The 14,733-nt window shown below is 47.9% G+C and overlaps 1 protein-coding gene across 1 annotated transcript in view; it reads left to right on the top strand.

The window, feature by feature from the left end:
• Nucleotides 1–14,064, top strand: part of GLB1 (galactosidase beta 1) — a 64,816-nt gene extending 50,752 nt beyond the window's left edge. Inside the window, exon 16 of the mRNA XM_028130559.2 lies at nt 13,515–14,064. Within this exon, the coding sequence (XP_027986360.2) occupies nt 13,515–13,769 (255 nt within the window). The 3' untranslated portion in view covers nt 13,770–14,064. The remainder of the gene's footprint in view (nt 1–13,514) is intronic.
• The last annotated feature ends 669 nt before the right edge of the window (nt 14,065–14,733 follow it).

A 14,733-nucleotide genomic window follows, 5' to 3' on the forward strand; every position in this document is an offset into this window, starting at 1 on the left:
TTTTAGTTTACCCATTCCTCAGAAGTGGGACCCTGGCAGATCTGCAGGGTTCAGTGGCCAGCTTGAAGGTGGCACCATCTGCTCCATTTTCATTGACTTCCTTTAGTGAGTGATGGCTTTTCTGCTTTCTCTAAGAAAACTCTTAGTGCCTTTGGATACTGATTATGATGGGTATTTCCTCTTTAAATCTGAAGAAAATATGGCCCAGGCAAAGGGGTGGATCTCTGGGAAAGCCCGTTTTTCTTTCATCCATGCCTAACTTCATACTCCCATAATGCCCCACCTTCATACAGCCCATGCCCTGAGGCATTCACCTTAGTCTACATGATCCTCAACTCTTTCTTCGCCATTCTACCACCCAGTCACTCTCCTCCATTCTTTGGAGACATTAGTGCATCTTCCTTCACTGTCATTTTCTCCACTTCAAGTCCTATTTTCATCTTAGATAACCTTACCTTCCCTCAGTTATTCATTCGACAAAGCTTTTTTTTTTTTTTTCCCAGTGGCTACTATATGTCAAACTTGGTGCTGGGCACTAAGGATATAATACAGGGTGGAGCAAAAGTAGGTTTGCAATTGTGAGTATATAAAACAGAGTTTATTTTTGTATTATTACATATTAATTATTCTCCACACAAACAACTGTAAACCTACTTTTGCCCTACCCCGTATATAAAACCACTTATGGTCCTTGCCCTCATGGAACAGTCTAGTTGGGGAGGAAGACCAAATTATATAATAACCCAAATTACGTGGTAAAACTGTAGCTGCAATGGGTGCTAAGAAGAGCTATTGGGAGTTAATAACTGGGGCATTTGACCCTGTCAGGGAGGTCGGGAAAGCCTCACTCGGGGAAGTGATGCTTGAGAGAGATAAAGGATAAGTAAGAATTAACATGGCAAAAAGGGGAGGGGAGCATATTCCGGGCAGAGGAAATAACATGTGCCAAGGCCATGTGCTTAGAGGGGAAAATGGCGAGTGTGAGGAAGGACCCAAATGTATGAAACACAGAGAAAAGGGAGTGTGGCTCAGGGAAGAGGCTAGAAAGTGGGAGTGGGTAGAGACCAGATTGGATTAGCCAATTAAATCACATTCAAGGTTTGTCTTTATGCTGAGAGCCATTGAAGCAGGAGAGTGACATGACATGATTGTGGTGTGCCAAGCCTCTCTGACCCTAGTGTGCAGAATGGGTTGGGTGAGGGTATGTGTGAATCCAGGGAAACTATCCAGGAGGTGGGATCACAGTCTCCTTGGTGGTAGCCAAGATGGAGACGACATCAACTGTTCGAGAGATGTTTGAAGTCAATAAGATGTAATGATGGATTGGACATGGGGGTTTAAAGAGAAGAGCATATCCCAGATGACTCTTAGGTTTTAGGCTTGCAGCTGGACAGATGGTACCATTGACCAAAAGGAGAAATTTCAGAAGAGGACTTGGGCTGGGACAGTGAGCTCAGGAGTTTGGATTTGGACAAACGAAGTTAGAGGAGCCTTTGAGAACAGCTCTGAGAAGATACTGGAGGAGAGCTATTGGGTCCAAGGGTTGGGAATTCAGAGGAGGGATCTGGGCTGGAAATACACATACAAGGTCATTTGCATATGGGTGGTCGTTGAAGATGTGGGATGGATGAGGTCCTCTAAAAAGAGAGGATGCAGAAGGAGGAAAGAGGGTCTAAGGCTGATCTTTGAGAGACACAAATATGACAGAGTGAGGGGGAGAGACCAAAGAAGTAGGAGGAAAACAGGCATTCATGCTGCTGAGAGGAGAAGTGAAATGAAGACAGAAGCATTATTCCTAATAACCGAAAACTAGAAATAATTGAAATGTCCATCAACTAATGAATGGATAAATAATGTATTCCATACAATAGAATAGTCTTATAGTAAAAAGGAACAGACTACTGACACATGCTATAGCATGGGTAAATCTGAAAAAAATTATGTATGTAAAAGAAGCCAGGCATAAAAGAACACATTTCTATGAAATGTTCAGAAAAGGCAAATCGATTCCATAACCGGTTTGGCTCAGTGGATAGAGCATGGGCCTGTGGACTGAAAGGTCCCAGGTTCGATTCCAGTCAAGGGCCATGTACATTGGTTGTGGGCACATCCCCAGTAGGAGGTGTGCAAGAGGCAGCTGATCGACGTTTCTCTCTCATCGATGTTTCTAGCTCTCTATCCCTCTTCCTTCCTCTCTGTAAAAAAATCAATAAAATATATATATTTTTTTAAAAGGCAAATCGATAGAGACAAAAAGTAGATTAATGTTTGCCAGGGGGCTGATAGTGTGAATGGAGAGTGACTGCATGGGTATGGAGTTTCTTTCTGGGGTGATGGAAATGTTTCAGAATTCAATTGTGGTGATGGTTCCACAGTCTTCTTAAATGTATTGAAACTTGTCTTATGATCCAGCATATAGTATATCTTGGTGTGCGTAGCTCTGGAATTTTAAGCTCTAATATCCTCTCTCTGGCCACATGTTTCTATCCCCCAAACTCTCATGCCTCCCCAGCCTGCTCTTGGATTTTACTGCTGACCTGAAACTTTCCACCATTAAGGCTGCAATTGCTTTCTATCCAGTCCAGACATCACCACTATCCTTTTCTAAGAGCCATCCATCAATCCACTGGCCCCCTTGTCTCCTTGTTCATCCTCCATCTTCACTGGGTCTACCATTGGCCTTTACTGGCTCACAGTCATTGGGGGACTACTGGGGACCTCTCCAGTGCATTCATCAGGGCCACGGTCCTCTCACTCTCCCTGCCTCTGGAGGCCCTCGGGTTGCCCAGGAGTCCCTGCCTGGTCAGCCTCTTCCCCCCTCCTCAGCTGGCCTTGCTAACCTTCACCCCTCTCCTTAGGCCACCTGGTTCTTCCTCCCACCTCCTCCGCGGAGGACTCACCCTCCTTGTCTGCTGTCAGGTGTGACTCCTTTGTTCCCTCAGCTTCCTGTCATTCTTATCTCTCTGCCTCCACCCTCACTTCCTGCCCAGTGGCCTCTAGGAGGAAGTCTAAGCTCTGAATCCCCTCCCCACATTCCTCCAGACCGAGATCCCTTCTCATACTTCCCCCTGCATTCGTCAGCCTTTCCCTCTCCTCTGCCAGGTCCTGTGTTGCAGCCAAGAAGTGATATCTGGGGTCTCCAGGACCTAAAAACAAAGTAGAGCCCTCTCTGGATGTACCCACTCTAGCTAACAGGCTTGCTCTTGTTCCCTCGCTCCCTTCCTCCCTTCCTTTTCCCCTTCTCCCTCTTGGTGTTCTGCTGTATCTTATATTCGCCTTGTTCATGCTTTTTTCATTCCCTCACTCTGCCCACCTAGCCATCACATGTTCATCTGTCAAACGGACATGAACTCCTCTATGAAACCTTCCTAGACCCTTAGTCCAGAAAGGACTGGTCCCGTCCTCCTTTGAGGCCCTCTGTGCCCCACCTGGACTCCATCACGATGCTTCATCACACGTAGGTCAGGACCTCGATTTCACCCACTGAGTCATAAGTTTCAGGAGGGGGATTTTTTTAAGTGCCCTGCTTATTCACCACCCTGCCCTCCTCCTGGGCCTAGGCACTCTATAATTGCTTTTTTTTTTTTTTTATTTTTTGTATTTTTAAAAATTGATTTCAGCCCTGACCAGTTTTGCTCAGTGGATAGAGTGTTGGCCTGCAGACTGAAGGGTCCCAGGTTCGATTCCAGTCAGGGGCATGTACCTTGGTTGTGGGCACATTTGGTGGGGAATGTGCAGGAGGCAGCTGATTCTCTCTCATCGATGTTTCTAACTCTCTATCCCTCTCCCTTCCTCTCTGTAAAAATCAATAAAGTATATTTTTTAAAAATTGCCCTGTTTGCAATCATGAACAAGAGCTACATTTTTTTTAAAAAATTGATTTCAGAGAGGAAGCGTGAGGGAGAGAGAGATAGAAATGTCAGTGATGAGAGAGAATCATTGATCGGCTGCCTCCTGCACACCCCTTACTGGGGATCGAGCTGCATCCTGGACATGTGTCCTTGGCTGGAACTGAACCCGGGATCCTTCAGTCCGCAGGCCAATGCTCTGTCCACTGAGCCAAACCAGCTAGGGCTGTAATTGCTTTTAGATTAAAAAGGTGCACGGATGCCTGTGTTGCTGAACCCTGGGAAGAAAGCAAATGGGAGTGAGGAGGGACTTTGCTGGGTGCTATGGATACAGGGCTAAAGCAAATGAGAAGACCCAAACACAAATCATTGCTCACCAAGTGGTATCAATTTAGTGCCTTAAGAGGAAGAATTTTGCGGAGATGCAAATCAGAAAAAGGACATGTCTGTTACAGGGATTATCAGAAGCACTGGGTGGCTCAGATGGAGCTTGAAACAGACCTGAAGGACAGACGGCCCTTCATCAGAATTTGTCAGGGAAGGGATTTTCAGATGGAAGAATAATAGAAGCTAAGATGCAGAAATGGAAAAGAAGGGGACATTTTGGAGGTCAGAGGGGGTTCACCCTGGCCAGGTCATAAAGGTGTCATTCTGCTTAGGCATTCTGCTCAGAACTTTAGAGATGCTATCTCCATAAACATCAAGAGTGGCACATGCGGTAGGATGTCTGTCATTATCTCGTTTGCAGATGAGCAGATAGAGGCCCAGAGAGGTGTGAGGTACGGAAGTAGGAGGTGGAACAGCTCCCTGAGCCCCAGGTCTGTCTGATTTGAAGGCCCACGTGCAAAGGCAGGCAGCATTGAACAAGGCCTCAAAGACCAATGAAGAGCCTGTGCTAATCCTCTAGGCTCGTGACTTGTTTCACCAGTCTGACGAATGGTCTGCATCTTCATGCTTTTAAAGTACATATATACACAATATTATTGAATGTGTCAGAGGGTTCAGAACCCCAAAGTCCATCTAGTCCATATGTCCACTCTAAAACTAGTATGCAAATGTTCACACCAGCCAAAAATTATCCCAAATTGCCAAAACATGGAAAAACCAAATGTCCATCAACCGATGACTGAATAGACAAAATGTGGTATATCTGTATAACGGACTATCATTCGGCAATAAAAAGAAATGAAGTACTAATGCATGGTACAGCCCTAGCTGGTTTGGCTCAGTGGATAGGGTCCCAGGTTCAATTCTGGTCAAGGGCACATGCCTGGGTTTAGGGCTCTATCCCCAGTAAGGGGCGTGCAGGAGGCAGCCGGTCAATGATTCACTCTCATCATTGATGTTTCTATCTCTCTCTGTCTTTCTCCCTTCCTCTCTGAAATCAATAAAGATATATATATATTTTTTTAAATCATAATAATACATGGTACAACGTGGATGAACCTTGAAAACATGTTAAATAAAAGAAGCCAGTCACAAACCATACATTTGGTATGATTCCACTTATATGAAATGTCCAGAATTGGCAAATCTATTGACACAGGAAGATTCCTGGTTGCCTAGAGCAGGGAAAGGGGAGAAGGGGAGTGTTGGGATGGGGGATGGGGACTCACTGCTAAAGGGTGCAGGGTATTTTTTTGGAGTGATGAAAATATTCTAGAATTGATTGTGGTGACAGTTGCATAGCTCTGTAGTATACTAAAAACCACTGCACTATACAGTTTAAATGAGTGAAATTGTATGGCTGTGAATTATATCAAAATAAGGCTTTCTGCACGTGCGTGGAAAGCCTTATTTTGATATAATTCACAGCCATACAATTTCACTCATTTAAACTGTATAGTGCAGTGGTTTTTAGTATACTACAGAGCTATGCACACACACACACACAGACACACACACACACACGCCAATCCACAGGATTCATGGACCTGGTTGTGCAGGTCTGAGATGAGAGGACAGACATACAACAGACGTAAAATGGAGCATCTGTGTTTTCTGTTATTTTCTGGCGAGCAGTGGTCCTTGGTGCTGACTGCCCCTGGAGCTCCTGATCAGCAGGCATAGAACAGACAGATCCTACTCCCCCAGGGCGCTGAGTGCTGACTGTGGGGGGTGGGGTGAGGATGGACCCAATGGCCATTTCTAAGACTCTGTCTCCAGGCACACCAGCCCTCCTCCATCAGGGCAGCCCTGACAGGACTCTTGCTTGCAGCCTCTTGGCTTATGCTCCTCACTTGCTGTAAAGAAACTACCTTGATTTAGTGAATGAAGCCACTGGTAAGAGTGATTCATGAGATAAAAAATCTCTTCTGATCACTTTGGCTCTGCTTATGTCGGATGTGGCTTTCTGGTTAAATGCCTGAACGTCAATTGGGATTTTGGTGGGAAGCGATCGGGCATGTTTTGCTGTAGCCAAGAGACACCGGCCAGAACTCTCGTCTGACCACAAACTCCCTAAGAGAGGCCGCGCTTTGACTGTGTTCTGCCAATGCAGTGGCATCTATACTGCTTATCTCTCCTTCAGACGGGTGTGGATAAACCGCATATGAATGTCCTCTGCAGCCTTCCTGCATTTTTTTTTTTTAGCCACTTGTAGGCTTGGGTGTATAACAGAGCATGTCCCACGTTTCCTCAACCAGAATTATGCTTTGAAAAGCTAAGAATCAAAAATATGCTAAAAAAACAGTTTTCTTTTTTTAAAGGCAAACATCACCTTTTTCGAAATGTAAAAAATAAATTAATAAAATAAATCATGAAATAAAAATTTTATAACAAAGAGCTGACAAAAATCCCTTTTGTCACTAGTCCTATCCTGAGGCCTGGTCACTCGAAAGACTACGTGATTAGAGGGTTGGAACTTTCAGCCCCATCCCCCCAACCTCTGGGGAAGGGTTGGGGTTGGGGGCTGGAGATGAAGGTCTATAGCAACTCTAGCACAAGAAGATTTGGGGAGCTTCTGGGTCGGTGAACACATCCAGGTGCTGGGAGGTACATCTGAAGTGGGTTGGAAGCTCCACACCCTACCCCCAGACCCTGCACCCTACCCCCATACCTTCCACTTTACCCCCATACCTTGCCCTGTGCATCTCTTCCATCTGGCCATCCCTGAGTTGTACCCTTTATAATACACCTATGAATGCAAGTAAAATATTCCCCTGAGTCCTGTGAGCCATTCTAGGCTTGTTCACCTGGTGACTGGCAGGATTCAAAGAAAGAATACAAATGTGTGCATCTTCTTGGCCCAAGGGATGGAGAAGCAGATTCTGACTCCTGAGAGGAGGAGCTGCAGAGCGTCTCCCACAGTTTTTAGGGCATGGACTTTGTAGCAAATATGATATGGCTGCCTGCAGGCAGTTTTCCCTCAACAGTTCTTAGCATTGGTCCAGATATGTGAGGTGGTACAATGACTGTTAGGCAGGGTACTCCACAGAAGCGGTCAAGAAATGGGACTTTTGGGGGTCGCGAAGGAAAGGAATTTATACTTGGGGTTCTGTGAGGGGAGGAAGTGATGCATCTTTTATGCTAATGTTTTAGGTTTCCATGGCTTCCGTTCTGTTTGGGTCTAAAATACAGAGAAACCATAAAGCTATTTAACGTTATTACTGTAAGATCAAGGAGGAAGCAAAGAGGTGTGGTTTGCATCAGCTTCAGACCCCTTTGGGTCGGAGGGAAGAAGATTTTTCATTTTTTTCCCGTGTACTGCAGTAACATTTATTTAACATCTTATCTAAGCAAGCCCTTCACTATTTTTCCTTGGAAAAATTTTTTTTTCTTTCTCCCAAGTTAGCATGACAGTTACTCGTGAATTATGTGTGGTGAGAGCCCTTGAACCTTGAGAAACGGACCTCTGTCTTTCCCATTTTAAGTTCTCCGAGTGTCTAAATGTCTTCCCTCGGAGTGTGACAAAACCAACATCGGATCCGAGTTTGTTGTTGTTTTAAATGAACTCTTAGCCAAATTAGAAAAGTTTTAAAGTGTGACTTAAAACAGCATTTGGAACATTTGCTTTAAATTCGTGTGAGAGGATTGATTTATCTAAAGAATTTAAAACAGATACATATCTGCCTGATTAATGAAGTAGGTCAACCATTTCCTGGAACCTAACATTTTATTCTATTATCACCTTAGTAATTATAGCCAAGAGGGGAAGTCTGCCAAGGGTCAAGCTATGGTCAGAGAAAGTCAGACACTGTCATGGAAATATCAGCTGGGACAGCCCGGGGAAGCCCCAGGAGCCACTGAGGTTCACGCTACAAAGGCTTGGCCCCTGTGGCGCTCACTATATTCATTTCCGAGGGTGTCTGCTTGTATTTTTTAATGTATTTTTTATATTTTATACAATTATATATATATATATATATATATATATATATTTATTGATTTCAGAGAGGAGGGGAGAGGGAGAGAGAGATAGAAACATCAATGATGAGAGAGAATCATTGACTGGCTGCCTCTTGCACGTGCCCTCCTGGGGATTGAGCCCACAACCCAGGCATGTGCGCTTGACTGGAATCGAACCCGGGACCCTTCAGTCCGCAGACCAATGCTCCATCTACTGAGCCAAACCATCTAGGGCATGAGTATGTCTACTTTTATTTATTTTTTTTAAAATATATTTTATTGATTTCTTACAGAGAGGAAGGGAGAGGTATAGAGAGTTAGAAATATCGATGAGAGAGAAACATCCATCAGCTGCCTCCTGCACACCCGCTACTGGGGATGTGCCCGCAACCAAGGCACATGCCCTTGACTGGAATCGAACCTGGGACCCTTGAGTCCACAAGTCGACACTCTATCCACTGAGCCAAACCGGTTTCGGCAGTATGTCTACTTTTAAATGGCATTTACCAATATGTGCACACTCCCCCCTCCACCAGTAACTTCAGCATAACTTCTTAAGGAGAAACAAAAGCCAGAATATGTATATATATTTTAAAAACACAGTGCTAACCAAGGAGTGCAGACATTTCGTTTTCCTTCCAGTAAACACTGTTCTCTAAAACTCCTAAGCCAGGAGCAGAGGCACATGAAGCATTCTTTCAGGAGAGCTTCGTGTCTCCTTGCAGGTGAGTCTTTTCTCAGGCAGAATGATCAGCCTGAGTAGGATTTACTGAGTGCCGCTAGGTGTAGACGGAAATCCCTGGGCTGAGAATCTCACCTTGGACAAGATGGACAAAGCCTTTCCCTTCATAGAGCCCATGCTGGAAATAGCTGGTAACCCACTATTCAAACAAAGGATGCAAATACCCAACAGTGACAATAACTAGAGAAAAAGAAGCAGAGAGTAAAGGGGTGGTGAGTGATTGGGATGGGAGGCCCAGGACTAAGGACGGTGTCCATGACCCTTCTCTCTGAAGAGGTGGTGATGGATGGAGACCTGAGCCACCGGAAGGCTTCAGGTCTGGGGGAACAGCGATGGAGAGCATTTGCTGTGTTAAAAGGGGTGGGGGCGCCCTAACCGGTTTGGCTCAGTGGATGGAGCGTCAGCATGCAGACTGCAAGGTCCCAGATTCAATTCCAGGTCAAGGGCATGTACCCTGGTTGCAGGCACATCCCCAATAGGAGGTGTGCAGTAGACAGCTGATCTAAGTTTCTCTCTCATTGATGTTTCTAACTCTCTATCCCTCTCTCTTCCTCTCTGTAAAAATTCAGTGAAATATATTTTAAAAAGGTGGGGGGGAGGGGCAAGTTCAGGGGGAGCTGCGCAAGCAAGGGGCAGAGTGGCAGAGACAGGGTGGGGAGGAAGAAGGCATAGGCCTGAGGGCCATGGCAAGGCGGTAAGCAGCAGGAACACACTTGGCTGCTATGTGGAGCCTGGGGTTCTAGAGTGAACAGAGGAAGTGGGGAGCCCTGCGAGGAGACTGAGACAGCATTGGTTATGACTTGCTCTAGAAGGCTGGCCGTGGGGGTGGAGAGAAGCGGAGAGATTGTGATCTGATCATGAAGTTACCTGCATTTCACCCTACGTCTGGTAGCCACTAGCTACTTATGGCTATTTACCTTTAAATTTAAATCAGTTGAAAGGGAAAATTCAATTCCTTCTTCCCACAAGCTACATTTCAAGCGCTCAGTAGCCACTCTCAAGTGCACACAGCTGCTCTGTGGGGCGGCACAGAACACGCTATCGTTGCCAAAAGTTCGGTTGAATGGTGATGGCTCCCCGCTATGGGCCTACAGCCTGTTCTTTCTATCTTTTATATTTATATATATATATTTATATATATATAATTGATTTTTTACAGAGAGGAACGGAGAGGGATAGAGAGTTAGAAACATTGATGAAAAACAAAACATCAATCAGCTGCCTCCTGCACACCTCCTACTGGGGATGTGCCCGCAACCAAGGTACATGCCCTTGACCGGAATCGAACCTGGGACCTTTCAGTCTGCAGGCAGACTCTCTATCCACTGAGCCAAACCTGTTAGGGCTGGTCTGTTCTTTCTAAATGCTTCATCCTTCTCTCTTGGAAGGGCAACCAAACTGCCATAAACGTCATTCACTGCACGTCCTGTTAAGAGCTGAGAGTGGAGGGAAATGTCGTCCTGAAGAAGTTCATAGCTCCATAAGTTCATGGTTTATGAAGAAGTTCATAACCGAGGCCTGAGAAGACGTAACCCTGAGTTTGGGGCAAGTTAGAGGGAAGGTGAGAGACATGCCACCTCCATACTGGAGAGTCGTTCGGGTGAGTCAGGAGGCAGAGTCCATATGGCAGCCAAAGCCTCAGAATGGGCCACAGGTGATCGTTTTGGGGAAGGAAAGAATAACTAGAACAGATCCTGTAGTGTCCAGAATTAAGGAAGTAATTAGGAGAAAGATAATTATCAACTTCGATCAATAACTAGGAGCCACAGTTTGAGGTTATATCTGTCAGTCACAGTGCAGTCCGGGAGGTGGGGCCACTAGGAATAGTCACTGGGAGTAGACCTTACACAGGAATAGGAGGAGCCAGTAAGTGGTGGGACTAAGACTGGAACCCAGCCAGGAAGTTCAGAGGGAGCTTGAATAAAGGGGCTGAAAAAAATACTCAAAGCTGAGCCACTGCGTAGCCCTAAGGTGAGTGACCGCAGCTGTGACATGGAGCATGCTGGGGATCGGGGCTCAGCAGGTGACAGCCATGGTCGAGCCCCCTCCAGGATGTCTCCCCCAATATACAGGTGTTCCTCGTTTACAATGCGGTTACAGTAAGCCCATCGCAAGTTGAAAATATTGTAAGTGGAAAATGCACTGAATACACCTCACCTACCGAACATCATAGCTTAGCCTAGCCTACTGTTGGGCAAAATCATCCAACACAAAGCCTATTTTATCATAATATCTTGGGTAATTTATGATACGGATCGCTTTTGCACAGTTCGTAAAGTCGTATTTCGGGACCGTCTGTATTTGGGTCACGGTGGGGACTCCTTCCTTCCTTCCTCCCTTCCTCCCTTCCTCCCTTCCTCCCTCCCTCCCTCCCTCCCTTCCTTCCTTCCTTCCTTCCTTCCTTCCTTCCTTCCTTCCTTCCTTCCTTCTCCCTCCCTCCCTTTCTTCCTTCCTTTCTTCCTTCCTTCCTTCCTTCCCTCCTTCCTTCCTTCCTTCCTTCCTTCCGTCCTTCCTTCTCCCACATACCCTCTCTCTCCTGTATGTGATCTCCCCTCCTCTTCCCTTTCTTCGTGGCAGAAGGATCCATCTGTCCAGCCAACTGGGAAGGCCTAGCACCTGCGGGAGGCTGCGGCCACACCCAAACGCCAGCCCTCCCGGCAGAGGTTCTCTTCTGCTCTCCGTTTTGAAGCGGAAGCGGCTTCTCCTCCTCACAGAACTTGTCTCTGCAGCGTGTAGGGCCCCCTCTGCCCCTTGAAGCACACATGCCCCTCTCACCTGATGCTGGTGTGAAAACCATTCAAACCCTGCAGTCAACACCCTACCGGGCGGGCCCCTGTCTCTCCCTCCCACAAGCCCCTCATCCTTCTGGGGGACGAAGGGGGGTTGTTTTGAGTGTTGTTGTTTTTTTAAATATATTTTTATTGATTTCAGAGAGGAAGGGAGAGAGGAGAGAGAGAGAGAGAGAGAGAGAAAGAGAGAGAGAGAGAGAGAGAGAGAGAGGTAGAAACATCAACGATGAGAGAGAATCGTTGATCGGCTGCCTCCTGTATACCCCTTACTGGGAATCGAGCCCACAACCCAGGTATTGTTGTGGAGCGAAGGCAAGTGAATGACCACTGGAGCCCAGACCGAATTAAAACTTAGGGAGCCTGTATTAGCCGGCCGGGCGACCGGGCGACTGCTCTGCCATTCTCCACACTGTTGGCAGTAAGGGAGTCCGGAGGGCAGCAGCGACCCTTTGACCAAGACCACTTTTAAGCACATTAACCACATCCTGTTTTTTGCAGAACAAGCAACCCAAGACAAAACAGTTTTTCCCAAGCAACGTCAGAGTCATGCCATTGACCACTGAGGACCATGTTACTCACAGGGTCATCCTGTTCTTAGAAAGCTGACAGTGTTCTGTGAAAGAACGCCTACGTGCTGGGAAGGGGCCATGAGACCCTATCTCAAGGCCTGGCCTGGTGTCAGCTCTGACAACTCTGTCTGGGGCATAGTCCACGGCCTCTCTGGAAGCATGCTCAAAAATTCCCCCTCTCGCCCAAACCGGTTTGGCTCAGTGGATAGAGCGTCGGCCTACGGACTGAAGGGTTCCAGGTTCGATTCCGGTCAAGGGTGTGTACCTTGGTTGTGGGCACATCCCCAGTGGGGGGTGTGCAGGAGGCAGCTGATGGATGTTTCTAACTCTCTATCCCTCTCTCTTCCTCTCTGTAAAAAATCAATAAAATATATTTCTTTAAAAATAAAAAAAAAAAATAAAAAAAATTCCCACTCTCCAACAGTATGTGCTCTGACCAGGAATCACACTCTGACCTCCAGGCTCATAGGGCAATGCTCAACCACTGAGCCACGCGGGCCAGGCTGGAAGGGGGGGGAGGGAAGCGGGGGAGGGGTTGTTTGGGGACAGCTCCCAGGACCTGTGTGCTCCCAGGCTGCAGGCCTGTGCTCACCTTGTGTGTGAAGACAGCGTGGTCAAGACCCGCCTCTAGAAGCAGAGGACACAGAAGGAAAGCTCACCTCCTCGAGGGGCTGCTCGGCCGTTCTCTGTGTGCGGAAGAGTCGGGGAGAGAGGCTGGCGTGGAGACACAGGCAGTCCCTCCGGGGCCCAGGACGAAATGCAGGAACTTGGCGAAACTGCCCCTGGGCCGTCCAGCACTGATGCGTGGCTGCTGACGCCAGTCAGAGGGGCCAAACGTGGATTTTCCTGAAGCAGGGGTGGCTCTTTGGGGCAACTTGTTCTCTCTCCCACCCAGCCCCTGCCCTGCTTGGCCAGTCACCCCAGCGGAATGCGGGGACCCAGGCTGGCCTGGGCCTGGTGGTCAGGCCTGGGCGGTCAGGCCTGGGCTGTGGAGGGAGAGCCACTGCGGGCTGCCGGCTGGCCCGCGTGCTGGCCCATGTGCTGGCCCACGTGCTGGCCCTCGTGCTGGCCCATGTGCTGGCCCACGTGCTGGCCCACGTGCTGGCCCATGTGCTGGCCCATGTGCTGGCCCGCGTGCTGGCCCACGTGCATGGAGGCTCTCCTATTTCCAGGATCCGGACAGCTGGGGTTAATGATTTCTCTTTGTCTCTCTCTCCAGGGTCAGGTGTGGATTAATGGCTTTAACCTTGGTCGCTACTGGCCAGCACGGGGCCCCCAGGTGACCTTGTTTGTGCCCCAGCACATCCTGGTGACATCCGCCCCAAACACCATCGTAGTGCTGGAACTGGAGCGGGCGCCCTGCAGCGACGATCCCCCCGAACCGTGCACCGTGGAGTTCGTGGACAAGCCGCTTATCAGTGCCGCTGTGACCTACAGCCATCTCCTCCATCACCTGCCCGATCCAGACTCCTGACAGGACCGTGTGTGGTGACTCAAGCCTGGGACCGGGCCTTCCACATGCCTCACGTGTTCCCTGCAGAGCTCGATTGGGAAATGGATCCCGCTTGTGCGTTTCCACCTGAGGCTTCCCTGCAGCCTTGCAGTGACTGGCCCACCCCTACCAAGGGCCGGCGTGGCCGGGGGGTGGGGGTGGGAGCCCAGTAGCACACAGGTGCACCTGCAGAGTTGGAACGGAAGCTTTCGAGGTGTTTCTGGTTTTTATTTTGGAAGAATCATGTCTTTTTGTTAAATAAAATTTGCATTCGTGATGTTACTGTTATTGACGTTGGGCAGGTATTAAATTACGGGTTCTGATTTAAATCATAACTAGACTTGAGTGGGCTGAAGAAGCCACTTCACTCACTGGGGGTTCAAAGGCATGGAAAATCATCTTGGTTTGATCTAGTGGACTGCTGCTTCTCGGATCCCTACTTAAAGGTTGATCTCATTTTGTGTGTTTATGTGTAGCAGTTGCACCTATCCACACACTAACACAGGCCTGTAGACGTCTGTAGACATGCATACACATGAGTGCATGGGCTATGTACACACAGATGTGCAGGGACAAGATGTGCAGGGATAATCGGTGTGTCCTGCCCAGCACAGTAGGTCTCTATTGCTGAGCACTGTCCTATTCCATGCCCAGTTCTGGGCACCTATATATATAAAAAGCTAATACGCAGAGTGTCCCCACGGGAGTTCGACCGTGAGTTCGATCGCTTGCTAACTATTATGTGTGCTGACCACCAGGGGGCGGTGCGAAATGAAGGAATGCCCTGGCCAGCAGCTAGAAGGCCCCGATCGACCCTGATCGCCAGCCAGGCCGAGGGACCCTACCCGTGCATGAATTTCGTGCACTGGGTCTCTAGTATTACATATTTAATTCACTAGTCCCTCACAAAAACTCTGAGGAATGTACTGTCATCTTCCCAAATTTG

The sequence above is a fragment of the Eptesicus fuscus genome, chromosome 18 (genome assembly GCF_027574615.1).
Source record: "Eptesicus fuscus isolate TK198812 chromosome 18, DD_ASM_mEF_20220401, whole genome shotgun sequence".
NCBI lineage: Eukaryota > Metazoa > Chordata > Mammalia > Chiroptera > Vespertilionidae > Eptesicus > Eptesicus fuscus.